Source organism: Myxocyprinus asiaticus, chromosome 7 (assembly GCF_019703515.2).
Source record: "Myxocyprinus asiaticus isolate MX2 ecotype Aquarium Trade chromosome 7, UBuf_Myxa_2, whole genome shotgun sequence".
Lineage (NCBI taxonomy): Eukaryota > Metazoa > Chordata > Actinopteri > Cypriniformes > Catostomidae > Myxocyprinus > Myxocyprinus asiaticus.
Window position 1 is genome coordinate 10,358,283 of NC_059350.1, and position 16,536 is coordinate 10,374,818.

General features: G+C 35.2%; 1 protein-coding gene across 2 annotated transcripts; it reads left to right on the plus strand.

Moving 5' to 3' along the window:
• The first annotated feature begins 398 nt into the window (after window positions 1–398).
• On the plus strand, window positions 399–16,024 carry septin3 (septin 3). 2 transcript variants are annotated; one of them, XM_051702435.1, is made up of 10 exons: window positions 399–534; window positions 4,259–4,498; window positions 4,593–4,721; window positions 8,372–8,453; window positions 9,028–9,165; window positions 10,909–11,026; window positions 11,227–11,322; window positions 11,922–12,018; window positions 14,385–14,436; window positions 14,651–16,024. In XM_051702435.1, exons 2-10 carry the CDS (start codon window positions 4,261–4,263, stop codon window positions 14,784–14,786), a joined length of 1,086 nt encoding a protein of 361 aa, XP_051558395.1. In that variant the 5' UTR covers window positions 399–534; window positions 4,259–4,260; the 3' UTR covers window positions 14,787–16,024. The 2 variants fall into 2 exon arrangements, with proteins under 2 accessions (XP_051558395.1, XP_051558396.1); XM_051702436.1 differs by lacking the exon at window positions 399–534 and adding an exon at window positions 3,465–3,713.
• The last annotated feature ends 512 nt before the right edge of the window (window positions 16,025–16,536 follow it).

Genomic DNA, 16,536 nt, shown 5'->3' on the forward strand with positions numbered 1-16,536 from the left:
TCTCCATTTGCTCTCCATTTTATCTTATTGCTGTCTAGTAGAAACAATTGAGATATTAAAGAGATCTCATCTGTCAATTTTACTATGGGTACTTTTTAGGATCATGTGACATAAACACTGATGACTAGAATGTGATATCACAGTCCCAAAAGGCTTTATACACAATTAAGGACACAACCCACAAAAATATGATAATGGTCACTGATTTTCATTATTTAAGATATAACTATAAAGACATTAATCCTATTATATGATATTAATGACTTAGAGTCACCTGCATGTTTGTGTTTAATATATACCACAAAATACACACAATAAAAAATAAAAAACTGTGAATGGTTACATTCCATGCGGAATTGAGAACACTCTCTTATCAGTGAGTACAGGCCTGTCACAGTAAGATAATCAGGTTATGAGGTAAAAGCTACACTGACACTCAACGGTGCTTCAGTGGGCGACGCAAATGCCACAAACACCCCACATGTAAACAGACCATATGAAACAGGCAGGCACGGGACTACAAAGCTGTGAAATGTGAGTAGGTTAAGACATAAAATGTAAAGTGCAGAATTAACATTCATACTACACATATTATATTACTTGTAGCATGAATCAATTAAGTTACAACAACATAATTTTTCTTCTTGGTTTAGTTCATTAATTCTTTGTCAGAAAACTTAATTTGTTCATGTAATTTCAACATAATAGAATAAAGTTACTTTAAATTACCAAATTAAGTAGCCTCAAAGTAATTTTATATGTGTACCTGCCATGATTCATTTCTTTAGATTTACATTATCTTTTTTCCACTTTGCTGATTTATATAATAAGGTTAAGCTAGTTAGCTAACTTCTAGCTAGCAATAGCATACATTAGCATGCTAAATGTTAAATTTGTTCCTAAGTAAAGAAACATACAGCATGCTCTTTGTGTATCCGTCCTCAACAGGCAAAAGCTCCACTCTTCACCAGAATTGGATCTAAATCCCAAAATAACTTAGCATTAAACATTATCAAGTGTTGAGTTTCTTTTGTCATCTTGCTGTCATTTTGCTCAAAAATACATAAAATAATACTTAAATTCACACTTAACATTTTACTCTCCCCATCAAGTCCCACGCAAAACATGCTGGAAACTACAAATCCCCTGCCCAGTTTCAGTTATGCCAACAAAAATGATTAATGTAGAGCCAACACAAAAGGATTAAGTAAACATCTATTTTTTAAAAAGTAAATAGATTGTATGCAATGAAATTAAGTTTTGACAAAATTTTAAAGAATTGTGTTGCATTAGTTCTTTTTAAAGGTGAACTCAGTAATTTTTTCCTCATTAAAAAAGTTTAACTCCTAAAGACATGAATTGTAATTTTGCAATATATGTAGGAAATCATGACCACTCACATTAAAATGAAGACTCCAGTCATATCAGTAACCTTATAAAAGCTGTTTTATTCTACATGGAGAGGGTCCACACATGGGGGCTACTATTTTAGATTTACATGACCAGCCGAATACTATTCGCTTAATCTCAGTAACAGTCCTGTTATTGGACACTTTCACTCATTGATTAAAGTAATCATGGCTGACTGTGAATACTAAATTTCTACAATGGCATCTAAAACTGAAAACTATTGATTTTATATGATGCTGCATTCAAGCCACTAAGTCAATATGACACAAAGACAAAAGTTACTGAGTGCACCTTTAATTAAGTACATTTAACAAGCAGCAAAAATAATTTTTGTGCTGTTGTTGAACATGATTGGCTGACATTCACACTACATAATTTAATTTGAGAGTACACATTTTTTAGAATTATATTAATCGAAATCAAAGAAAACAAATTTAGAAAATAAACACAAATTTGTTGTGTAGATCACAAATAATATAATTTAGTAAATTGGACAACCTGCGCTTTCCGTTTTTTTTTTTTCTTTTTTTTAGTGTGATAAAATCGCTTATTAATCTTATATGTGTAAAGTTATATCTAACACCGGGATTACAGGGTTTCATTGTAATAGCAACGAAGTTGTAATATTACATATAAGTTTACACTGATAAGATTAGTAAGCAATTTTATCACACTAAAATCATGTTAACAACACGTCGAATTTTATAAGTTTATATCGTGTGGCTATGCTTTTAAAATGATGAGTACGTATTTTAATGTTAATGGACAACCCCTTTCACTTCCATTGTAAAAGCCTTACAATAACCACAATTTATTTTTCTTAATAAATGAGGGCTAAATATTTTTATTATTTTTGAAAATCAACATTATGCCTAGGGTTGGGAGGGTTATTTTTAAAATGTATTCCACTACAAATTGCAGAATACTTGCTGTAAAATGTAATTTGTAACATATTCTGTTAGATTATTCAAAGTAAGTAATGTAATCTAAATAATTTGGATTACGTATTCATTACTGGTAGATTTTTTCACTTGTTTTGACTATAAACAAGTTAATAACAAATGAAAAAAAAAAAAAATTACCAGTACAGTAAGACAAATTACATTCAGATTAAAAAATACATTCTCTGAAAAAGGTCTAAATATCTTATGCAGTCTGGCTTCTAAAACAAGATAAAGCAAATTTATCTTGTTTTAGGGATTTTTAGATATTTTTACAGAAAAACAATAGAATACGATTTTTGCCCTGATATCAAAGTTCTTACTAGTGAAAACAAAAATTATGATCTAATGTAGATTTTCTTGATAAAAAAATATGATCGTGCCTGGTAACAGGTGCATGTAAAATGGCCAGATATAGCATTTTAGCTTAGCATAAAGCTAAGTGATAACACAACAATTTACACCAGGTTTATTTCTGTTTCTGCTGCGCCAGATTTACTTCAAACCTATTCTCTGTCTACTCGTATGAATGTAACACATCTTAAGAAAGTGTTTCACCGCTGTTTAAACAGTCCTTGGATTGCATAATTTGTATGTATAAATGCTTTCCATCTGAAAGGACTAAATATTAAATTAAGCAAATGACAATAAAATGCAAAGTAATCTCTTCAGTTATCAAAATACTTTTAGAATGTAACTATATTCTAATTACCAATTATTTAAATTGTAACTGTAGTGGAATACAGTTACTTATATTTTGTATTTTAAATACGTAATCCTGTTACATGTATTCCGTTACTTCCCAACCCTGATTATGCCACAAATGATTGAGCTAGCTTGTACTGAACCCGGAGGCCTACCCTTATTTTGTGATTGATACAAGAACAGACCAAATGCTAGCATGATAATAATGTCTCTGAATTTAGAAGGCAATTCTTTATGTTTAATGATATTATATTAGTCTACTGTAACAATCTCTGACAAACAAGTGTGGGTTAAATATGGAGAAGCCGCACAAATGTCAAACTACATCAACCTGCGACCCGAAACCCCAGTGAGCATGCGCGCTGCATCACACAGTCTCCCAGTTAGTTTCCTTGGTAACGGGAAAAAAAGGGTGGAGGAAGGAATGAAGGGCATCGAGCGGTGCACAGAAAGGAGAGAGACAAAGTGAAAGAAAGAGAGGGAGAGGAGAGAGGTACCTGGGTATATGATCATTCCCTTACGTCTGTGCAACTACTGCCTCGTAGCCGACTTATTTTTTGATTGGTAGATAGATTGTTAAATAGCTAGATTAAAACGGCGCGAAGCAGAAAAAGGTAAAAACGAAATATCCTACCATCGATACAAGAAGCAGCATCGGTAAGTCGATAGCGTGTTTGTTTTTGGTTACGAACACGTAGCGGTAAATGCATTACTAAATGTGAAAATTGGAAAAGTAGGCTATGTGTGCATGCACCGAGGATGCGATACTTGGTTTCCTCTCCATCCTTTAACAATAAGCAATGACGCTTGTGAAGAATATCCCTTCTGGTGTTGTGTTGGTGTTTAAAAAGAGCGTCTTGGTGCGTGGGAAAGGTCGACTAATCCAATAACCAGATTAATTAAGTGGCTTCTGTAATAATTAATTTCCAGTATTTGCTACTTATTTGGGTGGCATATGTCAGTAATATGGCCAGACAACTCAGTGGAGCATCTAAATTGGAGTAGGATGGGAAATAGGAGCACTGTAGTACATACAGTATACTTCTTGTTTTTCCAAAAGAACCACATTATTCTGAGATCTGTTATGATCTTTTTCTTATACTGCAATTTATGCCATTGGTTCAAAACATAGGGGGTTTCCAGTGCTTTCATAGATACATATCTATTGAATGGTTAAGTTTATCATGCTCTCTTTCATACAGACATGTCAGAAATTGTCCCCCCTGAAGTAAGACCTAAACCTGCCGTCCCAGCCAAGCCCTCTCATGTGGCACTGCCATCCAGTGTCCCCTTTGTGACTTCACCCCAGGGAGGAGGGGGTGATGGTCAAGGGTCAGGTCGAGGATCTGCACTGCTTGGATACATTGGGATAGACACCATCATCGAGCAGATGCGGAAGAAGACCATGAAGACGGGCTTTGATTTCAACATCATGGTGGTTGGTGGGTGGGAGAGCAATGCAGTTTGTTTCTGTTCTCATAGTTTGTTCCTATTCACTTCATCTGTTTCACCATTTCTTTGTTATTTTGCTCTCAGGTCAAAGTGGTCTGGGGAAGTCCACTTTGGTGAATACTTTGTTTAAGTCACAGGTGAGCAGGAGAAGCACGGGCTGGAGTCGTGATGAGAAGATTCCAAAGACCGTAGAGATTAAATCTGTTTCTCATGGTAAGAGGTCTTGAGATCAAGTAACTTGTAAACACCTAAAGGAATAGTTTACCCAAAAATGGAAATTCTGTCATCATTTAGGCTACTCATCCTCATGTTGTCCAACCCCCTTTGAGTTTCTTTCTTTAGCGGATCACAAAAGGAGAAGTTCAGCTGAATCTTCAAGGATTTGTGGACTGCAGCACAGGGGAATATTTTCAATGAATAACAACTAAAATTTTGGTCTGTTTATCACACATAGCTATTATATGGCTATAGAAGACTTGGACAGTAGTGCATAAGTCATATGGACTATTTTATGGTGCGTGTTTGTCATTTGTTAGAGATCAACAGCGCCCCCTATGTCTCCGTTCACTTTCATTTTTTGGAAAAGAGCAACTCTGAAATTCTTCTAGACTTCTTATTTTGTGTTCTACACAAGAAAGAAAATCTTATGTATTTGTAATGACAAGAAGTTGTGTAAAAGATGTCAGAATTCTCATTTTGGGTGGACTATTGCTTTAACAGTGTTTTAGTTTTAGTATAGGATTCAAAGTAGGATTAAAAAGTATGTAACCAACGGTTGCTATGGGTTGCTTCAAAATGGCAGGCCTTTCACTTGACAGAAATAGATTTCATAGGCTAATTAAGAAAGACTTAGTCAGTGTTTGCTCACGTAATAATCAATACAGCTTTGCTTGTCACTGTTGACTTTCAGCCATTTTAGAACATTTGTGTCATTAACAGCCAGTGAGTTTCAGTTTGATAAGGTCCTAATAATAATTGTGTCCCTATGTGCTTGTGCTTGTGTGTAAGAGAGAAAAACAGTTCAGTGTCTAGACTGGCATGTGTTGTGTCCAGGGAAAGTTAGGAATCTGGTTGTGGAATACCATGATGGTGAATACTCATAGGTAAGTGAACAGCTGTAATGCTAAATGGTATCCAAAGTATACAAATGGTGGCACTAACAGGTTAGTTATATCATCAAAGGGAAATGTGTTGACTGTGTAATATTGTTGTGACAGTGTTTCAGTTACAGGTGATGCTTGGATGTCTTTGAATCATGCAGAATTTCAAGAATTATTTTTTTAAACTTAACATCACATTTGAAATGTACTCAACTAAAAAGTAACTCTAACATGATTAAAATAGCATGTTCTTTATTAGAATGCAAGGCAAACTAGTTAGAGAAATCAAAGTTCTTTTCATTATAGGAAACGGTGTGCAAGAAAAATGCACAAAAATCTGCTCAACACAGGAAGTGGCAACAAAGTGTAAATGTAATTCTTTACATATAACCCAGATGTTCACAAATAAGAGTATAACATAAGAAAATGGCAAAAAAATACTTCTTAGCCAATGTAGGTATTTATTTTTTTCTAAACCAAGTCTATATCTAGAAAGTTATCTAGAAATCAATATCTAGAAATTATCTAGTTTATCTAGAAAGTACTCATTTTATTTAAAACAATTGGTATGTATAATCATAAACCCCTGCAGATAGAGTCTAGACATCAGAACATTTTCAGTGTAGACAAGTTTTTTCCCCCAGTTTATACTGGGAATTGAACTTGCGTTACGGACGTAAAAAAATAGAGGTGGGAAAAAAAATAGAAAAAAACTCTGTGAAACCTGCAGACTTTGACCTCAAAAACATTGGTATGGTATCTATTAAGGCTGCATGATTGATTGAATTAAGACTGAAAATGCAATATAGCTTCACGCAATTACTAAACTGCAAAGGGCTGCATTTTAAAATCTGATAATCTGCATTCACCATTTCAGTCAACACTGTGTACAGCTAGAGAGCATCCCTCTAGCTGTACACGCTGAGCAATATGAAATGATTTGTCATTACAATTCAACTCGCAATGTTTGTCAAAATGATAATTTTTAGCTATAGATGCAATACACTTGAAATACGTCACAGAACAAAGCAATAATTCAAAGCAGGAATCTATCTGAATCATCATGGTAAAAGAAGGAGCGGTGGATGTTTGATTGTCCCATTTATAGCCTATCCATATGATTTGATATGAAGCACCCATAACTGTCACATAACTAAAGCTTTATTATGGGTATTTTAAGAAAAGAAAGGAGACTGTTCATCAACATGCGCACAACTTCGAGGCCAGTTTGGATTAATCCGGTGTATAAATGCATGATGGACAAGGTTAAGCTACAGTCACAATGTACAATTGCAATGCAAATATTACCGGTGTCTTTTATATATTAGTCTCCATGTTGTAACCAGTCACATTCATTTGGAGCATGCACACATGTGCAGCTGATCAGATTGGGAGCAGCATCAAGCTAAGTGCTATGAACATCTTTTTTCTTTATCATTCAGCCTTTGGTGGATTTACAATATATCTAACTATAGCGTTTGCTAATATGTTTATGCAAAACCTCAGTTCCTCGATTTAAAATAAAAAAATCTTGTCAAAACGAAAATGCGAATTAACTGATAAAAACAAAAAACAAAAACAGATTTCTAAGTTTTAGTTTTTTTTCCTGTCATGGAACACAAAAGGAGATATTTTGGAGAATGTACATGTCATGTATTTCCTGTTTTTGTCTAGACTTTTATGTTGAAATTCTTGTTTAGTTCCCCATTCCTGTGTTAGTTTTGTAGTCCTTTGTAGTTTTATTTCATGATTGGTTCACCCTGATTTTTTCCCCAGGTGTTCTCATTCCCTGATTTTTTCCCCAGGTGTTCTCATTCCCTGATTGTTTCCTCAGGTGTTCCTTGTTTTCCCTTGTGTATTTAAGCCCTTGTTTTCCCTGTTTTCTTTGTCAGTCTTTGCATGTATTGTTTGATGCTCTGTGCTTGGGTCCCTGTGTTTGGGTCCCTTATATTTTGAGTTAATTTGTTCTATTAAAGCTGCGTTTAGACTCTCATTCCTCGCCTGCCTAGTCACAGTACAGGCTTTTCTTTTCTGCACAATGAAAGTGGATTGTGAATTGTCAAGCGTTATGGTGCTTTTACAAAAATCATTGTAAAAGCACCATAAAAGTAGTCCATAATATATTCCAAGTCTTCTGAAGACATATGATAGCTTTCAGTAAAAAAATCTTACTTTCTACTACAGATTTGTGCATGTGTACGTTCAAACACCACGTCAGTGATACTAAACGCCTTTGGTTCTCTCATATTGTGTCATTGGCAACAAACCTGGTAGGACGCGCCTTGAGGCACCATGTTTGAATCTGTGCACACGTAAATGAGACTAATATTACTGTGCTTTTTTTGGGGGGGCTTTACAGTATGACTGATCAATCACTTTCATTGTATGAAAAAGGGAAGCCTGGACATTCTGCAAAATATCTGATTTTGTGTTCCACAGAAGAAAGATGTTAATGTGGGTTTGGAACAACATGAGGATGAACAAATGATGTCAGATTTTTTATTTTTAAATGAACATTTTCTTTAATCTCAGTTGCGTGCCATTGTGTCCTCTGTTTCTTAACCTTACATGCATTTGAAAATATTATATTTCTTAAAGCTCTGTAAAATTTGTTCCAGAATTGTCATCATGTGACACCGAACCACTCTAGCCCTGTTTATCCTCTGTTATAAATGCAACACTTTAAACTGTATTTTATACAGAATCACAATCACTTTAATCTTAACATCCTGGATTTGTAACTGGTAAATGTTGATCTTGTAGTGATTGAGGAAGGAGGGGTGAAGATGAAGTTAACAGTTGTTGACACACCAGGCTTTGGGGACCAAATCAACAATGATAATTGGTGAGTATTATGTGATTTCTCTGTTAAAGACAAAATAAGGATGGCAATTACTTTTCAATCATTTTGGCATGTGCAGATTATCCAAAATACCACTACATGCTTCTGGGAACACAAATCCCACACTGAACAGGGAAAGTGGACTGGCATTGGCGTCAACTGAAGGAATCTAGGTCAGCTGTATGCTTCATTTTGGCTGTTAATAGCAGGCATTAAAAACATGGTACAGGTGTGAAGGGCAATATTTTCTTTTTATTTGCTTGCTACCTACATGCACTCTTTTCCCCTTGACACTGATACAATAATGAGATTTTTTTCAAAATGCCAATCGTGAATCTGTTTTGGCAACTGACCCCCAGTGATTTAAGCCAAGGATCTCTGAGTAATGGGACACAGTGTTTTTCTGCGTCACTCAATTGCTTTAGAGAAAACCCATTCTATATGTGTTGGTTTTATTCACTGTATCAAAATTTTGAATACTTTAACATAAAAACAAGCTTTCAAAATGTCACACCTTTGAATTTTTTGCAATTATTTTGGCATCTACTTAAATAACCTTTTTCCTTTGTGTTTATAGCTGGGAACCTATATCCAAATACATCAATGAACAGTATGAGAAGTTTTTGAAGGAAGAAGTGAACATTGCTCGCAAAAAACGGATCCCAGATACCAGAGTGCACTGCTGCCTGTACTTCATATGCCCAACCGGACACTCGTGAGTTCAGACTACCTCACATACTGTTAAATAACTTAAGCCATAGGCATCATTTATGGGTGGGATGGGTGGGTCATGTCCCTACCACTTTTTGCTTTGGCCATTTTTTGGCAAAATATTGAAATAGCTTTTGTCGTTTAAGTGACGAATTTTTTATTTATAACATTTGCAGATATAGGGATAAAGTTGTCAAATTTAAAGGTGCTGTAAGCCATTGTAGAATTTCCATAAACTGAGCTGTTGGATTAGCCATGCCCCCTTCTTTACAAAGCCCTGCACGCCAAAGATACCAAATTAGCTTTATTGAGACCGACACGATTGTAAGAGGTTCTCAAAAAGGACAGCAGCATAATAGTGCCCTCAACTGATAAATGTAATGAAGAAAATGGCATTAAAAATGGCATTAAGTCTCACTAATTCCTTGCAACTACAATACTATGAGAACGCGCAAAACGATAGACAGGCAGAAAGCGTCAGAGACCATGGCCCGCAGACACATTTTTGTTTGCTCTTTACAGAGTCTACAGCTATCACAGAGACTGGTGTGGTATCTCACGACACTTATTTATTTTACATCTTTCAGGGAGTAGGACATTTTTTTTGCATACCTTTCCATGAAAACCCCCCCTGCTTACAGCATCTTTAACATGTGAAACATTTATTGAATTGGTCATCAAGAATGAAAACAGTAAAAGATTAATTGACATTAACTGTCATAATGTAATTAATATTCTTGAGTTTCGTGACATCATAACCGGTAACCCCACCCCGAAACTGTCTCCACCACTTTGTAAAACAATGTCACGCCCATGGTTTCTGCTCAAACGCCATATAAAATAGATCACGTAGTTATGGTAAGTGAGGAATTCAGAATCAAATTCTTCCATAAATAAATTGTATATATGACTATAGTATTATTATATTCTTATTCAGCTCACATATTGCATGTAACTACAACTGACACACTTTAAATTACTGCTGTAAATCTTTGTGCAAGGTGTGCTAAACTGTGTCTTTGTGTCAATTGACAAAATTGTTTCTGTAGAGGACAGAAATAAGACCTCAAAATCACAATCAAATAATATTTTTTTCAGTAGTTCATAGGGCTGGGTATTGATACAGATTCACAAGCTCTCGATTAATTTCCGATCTCTATTCGATTTGATATCGATTCATATGGGTACAATTCTGTTAAGATGTCCATTTTGCTTACATATAAAAGACATTTTCTCTCAGCTAATGCTCTTAATTATAAAGGAACCTTCTAGGCAACCCTTCTAGGTACAATTTGAAAATATTAATTTTACTAATTATATTTTATCATTAGTTTTTCATCAAATTTGTCACATTTAAGCTTTTGAAAAATGTTCAGATTCAGTTTGTTCCATAAATTAATGTCTTAAAATTGCATATATATAAGATTGATCTTGGGATTTAAGAATTGATATCGAAATTGTTAAAAGATTGCGATGCATCGGAAAATCTATATTTCACAATCTAGTAGTTCAAAAATGTTTGCAATTGCAGCTGTGTTAATTAAGACAAGCCGTTGTGTTAATTTATGGAAGTATGCATGAGTGCGTCTCATTCAGCCAGTTATACTGATGTGCTGGACTGCTTGACTGAACTGACATAGTCAAATGAGGCCTCAGCGAACCTCAGGAAGACCATTGTCACTGTTATAATATCAGCTCCAATCAGCCTATTAATCCTATCCCTTTCCCCCTTATTTCCCCTTCTCAGGCTTCGCCAGTTGGATATTGAGTTCATGAAACATCTGAGTCGTGTGGTCAACATCATTCCTGTCATCGCCAAGTCTGACACCCTCACTCTGGATGAGAAAACTGAATTCAAACAGAGGGTGACTGTGAATGACAATAAAAAGATATACAAACAAACAAATAAACAGACTTGTTCTAGTAGAATTATGAACAGATTGTGTGTTCATTCTATATCATACAGTTACCGTCAGTGATAAGTCTGTATTTTTCAAATGGTGATTTAATATGAAATCAGTTTTCTCACACAGTTCTGAAAACATTTCTCCGTAATTCCTTGTAGGTGAGGAAGGAGCTGGAAGTGTGTGGGATTGAGTGTTATCCACAGAAAGAATTCGATGAAGACATGGAGGATAAGAGTGATAATGATAAGATCAGGGTAAGAGCATTGCCATATAAGTGAATACTTGCATTTACCTAAGACTGACAAAATGCAATGAGTTACAGTTTACATTCATAGTCATTCCAGCCATATACAAGTATATAATAGACTGAAAGGTCATTTAAGGTCACGTCCACACTAATCCATTTTCATTAGAAAGCGCATTGATTTTGCTACGTTTACGCCTCTCATCCACACTAGAACAGCATTCTCCTCCACTGAAAACTGAGACTTTCTAAGACAATTTCTATTACTGCATACTTTGGAAAAAGAAGATGCTAGGAAACTGAGTTTTCAAACGGAAAATGGATTTGTGTGGATGTGGCCTAAGTTGGCAGTGCAAAATACAGGCACAAATTATGAGTAATTTCAATGTGACTATAATTATAATTAATAATAAAGCTGTTCTAAAAGAGTTTTGGTTTAATTTGTCCATCTAGTGCTTTTTCCAGTTGTTGTTTATTCTCTCATCCTTCTCTCCCAGTCTTACCTCTTCTCACTGGCCATGTCTTGCATGTTGTTCTTTCTCTTTACATCTCTGTGTTAGCCCATGTGTTAACATATTATGTTTGTCCCATTAAATCTGTATATTACAGGAGTCCATGCCCTTTGCTGTGGTAGGAAGTGATAAAGAGTACCAGGTCAATGGCAAACGAGTTTTGGGGAGGAAGACAGCCTGGGGAGTGGTGGAGGGTAAGTGAGCGGAACGATTTGTGTATTACTCTGTGGCATTTAGTAAGTACTACACACGCTCCACTTTACCTGATCTACATATCTATTTGGACATCAATAAAGAGCCAACATTAAAACTCTTCAATAAAACTCTGCACTTATGTTCTTTCTTTTTATAACTGATTTGAAACAGAATTAAAGTCCTGGGGCATAATGCATTAAACTCTAAATAGTTTCCATAATAGTTTTGAATATACTTTTGCTTATTAGCTTGCAGTAAACCTTTGAACTCATAATTGTGTTGTGTTTGAAAAACTGATCCAAACCCCAAATTTGAATAATCAAACAATCTTTTCTGTGGTGTAGGTTGAGGACCCCCCCAAAAAAACAACCCAATTTTTAATTTTAGTGTATAGGAATGTTATACAGTCCGTGTAAAGCTTTGCCATGCTATTAGGCTGAATAAAGGCTGTGCATTCAGTTTGTTCAGTACAGATGAGAGGTCTCACTCTGGCCCATTGCTGCACAGCAGGTGTGTCATATGGCTACTTTTTATGGGTATTCCTGCAGAGATAGTAAAAGAGCGTTATCTGTTTTGTTTCACTACACTTAGTATGTTGAGACATTATTAAAGGAATAGTTCACCCAAAAATAAAAATTCTCTCATCATTTACTCACCCTCATTCCATCTCAGATGTGTATGACTTACTTTCTTCTGCTGAACACAAATGAAGATTTTTAGAAGAATATTTCAGCTTTGTAGGTACATAAAGGCAGCATACAAGTAATTCAATATGACTAGTGGTTAAATCCAAATCTTTTTACTATAAATTCTCCTCCCTGCCCAGTAGGTGGCGATATGCACAAAGAATGTGAATCGCCAAAAACAAAATAAGAAAAATGTGAAAGTGAATGTGAAAGTGGAGATTTAGTAAAAAAGGACTTAAGAATTTATCTGTTTCTCACCTAAATCTATCATATCGCTTCAGAAGATATGGATTTAACCACTGGAGTCATAATAGATTACTTTCATGCTGCCTTCATGTGCTTTTGGACCTTCAGAGTTCTGGCCACCATTCACTTGCATTGTATGGACCTAATGAGCTGAGATATTCTTCTAAAACTCTTCATTTGTGTTCAGCAGAAGAAAGAAAGTCATACACATCTGGGATGGCATGAGGGTGAGTAAATGATGAGAGAATTAAAAATTTTGGGTGAACCATTCCTTTAACTCTTATTACACGGCACTCTGGAATACTCAATTCTGATTGGTCATTGGCACCATCTAGCGGCCCGATATTTCTTAGTGACAACCGCACACCCATGCATCAGACTGCTTATTTACGAGCCATTTTTCTCCTTGGATCACTGTGTGAACTCAAATCAATGTTTGATATACATTTATTTATTTATTTGCCAAGTAGTCTTGTAATAAGTTGCACAATGAGCAGTAAGACATTTATTAATTACAAAATAAACACCAAATGAACTCCAACACGGCCCAAGTGAGATGCTCCAAAAGTGTTAATCTGACTCATGTGAACATGGACCAACAAAGACAGCCCAGACAGATGCAAAAACACTTCCTGTGAAAACAGCCTTGTCTACCACAGACAGATTGACAAACTCAGTTGTTAAATGAATTGGTGTGGAGTGCAGGCCAGTTTTAGGCTTATTTGCAATGAAATGGAAATAAAGGCATCAATATATTGACTCCTAAACACCCTTTTTGTATTGTCTAATCCCTCGTCTGCCACAATAATATAATGTCTTGATATCATATAAATTATATATTTAGAATTATTTTTTATTATCAGTTAATTCATTTTCTTTATTTGGGGGCCTTTCTCAGCAAATATTGATATGCGATTAATTGTGATTAATTTATGGATATCTCATGTGATTAATTAATCAATTGACAGTCCTAGTTTACGGTTATATATTTACACAAATACCAATACAAATATTTGGATTTGTGGTTTTATCTGATCATCATATACTGCTTGTTAGACAACAGTGGAACATATTTTGCATAATCTATGCAATTTATTTTTTAAATATCAATCATTAATTTGTAAGCAGAGAATATATGCAATTAAAAAATAGCTACATGTAATGAAATTTCAAAAGAAATGTTGGTGTTAATTCCACCCTGTTGTCAAATTCCATTATCACTTATTTCATACATATTACCTGATAGAATACAGAACATTATTAAAATGTAAAAAAATCTTATCTAAACAACCCTTTTTTTTTTCTTTTTTTTTACACTTTTATGAGGCTGAAAAGGCTCTGTATACAAAGAATGTCTAATTTTACAGCATTTTGTTCAGAATGTTGCAGTGGTATATAATGTCTGACAAAGTAATTTTTTTCTGTCCCTGTAGTTGAAAACCCAAATCACTGCGAATTCTCCTTACTTCGGGATTTCCTAATTAGGTGATGTATAAAATTGTATTTGTTACTTTACAATGATCAATGGCATGTTTATTGCTCTCTTAACATATGAAGAGTTTTAATTTTTTTTTAAAGTTTTAATTTAATTTTTACATTCACTAAATGACTCCTATAAGTAATCTGTTATAATAATGTAGCATTAACTTTTCTAAAAATGATCAGTGACTTAATAACAAAAAGGTTATCATGTGCTCAGGTCTCACCTCCAGGACCTGAAGGAGGTCACTCATAACATTCACTACGAGACGTACCGTGCCAAGAGGCTCAATGATAATGGAGGTCTGCATCCCATCTCCTCCTCTGGTACCGACACACAGGAGAGCAACCTGTGAAAAAAAATGAGCAAAAAAACAAAAGATAGCTAGTAAAGGCGAAAGAGGAGACAACGATTACAAAGTTTCATCTTGTAATAATTAAGCTGTGCATGCTATGAAGAAGTTTTGTCTTTGTACTCCTTTTAACCCTTTCTGGAACTCGTCGTCATCTCTTGTCACACAACCTTTAACAAATTTATAAAAAGCCTTCCCTTCAGCGAAAACTGCTGATTATAGTGAGCGAGATTGCTTGTACAGGCCTCATATAAGGGTAAATAGTCCTGTGTACAGGCATTTTTAAACAGAAGTCGTGCCCACGTCCTCTTTCTGATTCTGAACCTCTCCCTTTGTCCTCCATGAGAACATCTATTATACACCTTCGAGCAGTTTAAAACATTTACATTGGTCAGAACATTGGAGGATTGCACTGCCACTGCAGTCTTCAGCTTACTGTATGGGCCTTATTTATTATAACAATTAGCACACTTTTAGCACATTTGCCATTGCAAGAAAGCACGAATCTGACATTCTCAATGGAGCATCTCAGTGCTGTTATACTTTAATATCAGCACTTTTGGAGCACCATTTGTCCAGTCTGATAAGAGGACTAGAACTAACTGTTGTACAATACATTTGAACATGCAAAGTGTTTAATAAGTGTTCATCTCTTAAGGCCTGTAAGGGTACAGCAGTGTTATTTTAAATACTCAAGATTCTGTAGTACTATATTATTTTTACCTTACCAAAGCAAGTCTCAGAGGACTCTGAAGTGATGATAGAAGTATACCCATACAGATAATTCCAAAACAGGTACAATAGTTTAAATACATGCTAGGATATACAGGGGCTGATGCGTTTAGGTGTTGTTTAGCTGTCCTTAACTTCAGCGGCCAATTACACTTCAATAAGAAATGGAAAGAACACTGATTAAAATGATCAGTGTCTTTTAAAAATCAGAGTTGTGGCTTTGAGATTTTCCTTCAGCACATTTTGTATAAACACCCCACGTGTATGTGTCTGCTTGTGTGAATGAGTACAAAAGTTGCAAAAGATTTCTCATCATTCTGCCTATGGTTACAGTAATTTCTAACCATAATTAGTTTGCAGTTAATTTTCACTTTTTGTTTTCCATGTGTGCCAATGTTACCATCTGTGTGTACAATTAAATACAACATTCCAGCTCATAGCATTCTCCCACATGATCTCTGGACAGATTAATTCATTATCTACAGGTGCATCTCAATAAATTAGAATGTCGTGGAAAAGTTCATTTATTTCAGTAATTCAACTCAAATTGTGAAACTCGTGTATTAAATAAATTCAATGCACACAGACTGAAGTAGTTTAAGTCTTTGGTTCTTTTAATTGTGATGATTTTGGCTCACATTTAACAAAAACCCACCAATTCACTATCTCAAAAAATTAGAATACATCATAAGACCAATAAAAAAAACATTTTTAGAGAATTGTTGGCCTTCTGGAAAGTATGTTCATTTACTGTATATGTACTCAATACTTGGTAGGGGCTCCTTTTGCTTTAATTACTGCCTCAATTCGGCGTGGCATGGATGTGATCAGTTTGTGGCACTGCTGAGGTGGTATGGAAGCCCAGGTTTCTTTGACAGTGGCCTTCAGCTCATCTGCATTTTTTGGTCTCTTGTTTCTCATTTTCCTCTTGACAATACCCCATATATTCTCTATGGGGTTCAGGTCTGGTGAGTTTGCTGGCCAGTCAAGCACACCAACACCATGGTCATTTAACCGACTT

Coding starts and splice junctions, on each gene's coding strand:
- septin3 (XM_051702435.1), top strand. CDS start 4,261: ATGTCAGAAATTGTCCCCCCTGAAGTAAGACCTAAACCTGCCGTCCCA. Junction 4,722..8,371: donor GATTAAATCTGTTTCTCATG/GTAAGAGGTCTT, acceptor TTGATCTTGTAG/TGATTGAGGAAGGAGGGGTG. Junction 14,437..14,650: donor CTTCGGGATTTCCTAATTAG/GTGATGTATAAA, acceptor TCATGTGCTCAG/GTCTCACCTCCAGGACCTGA.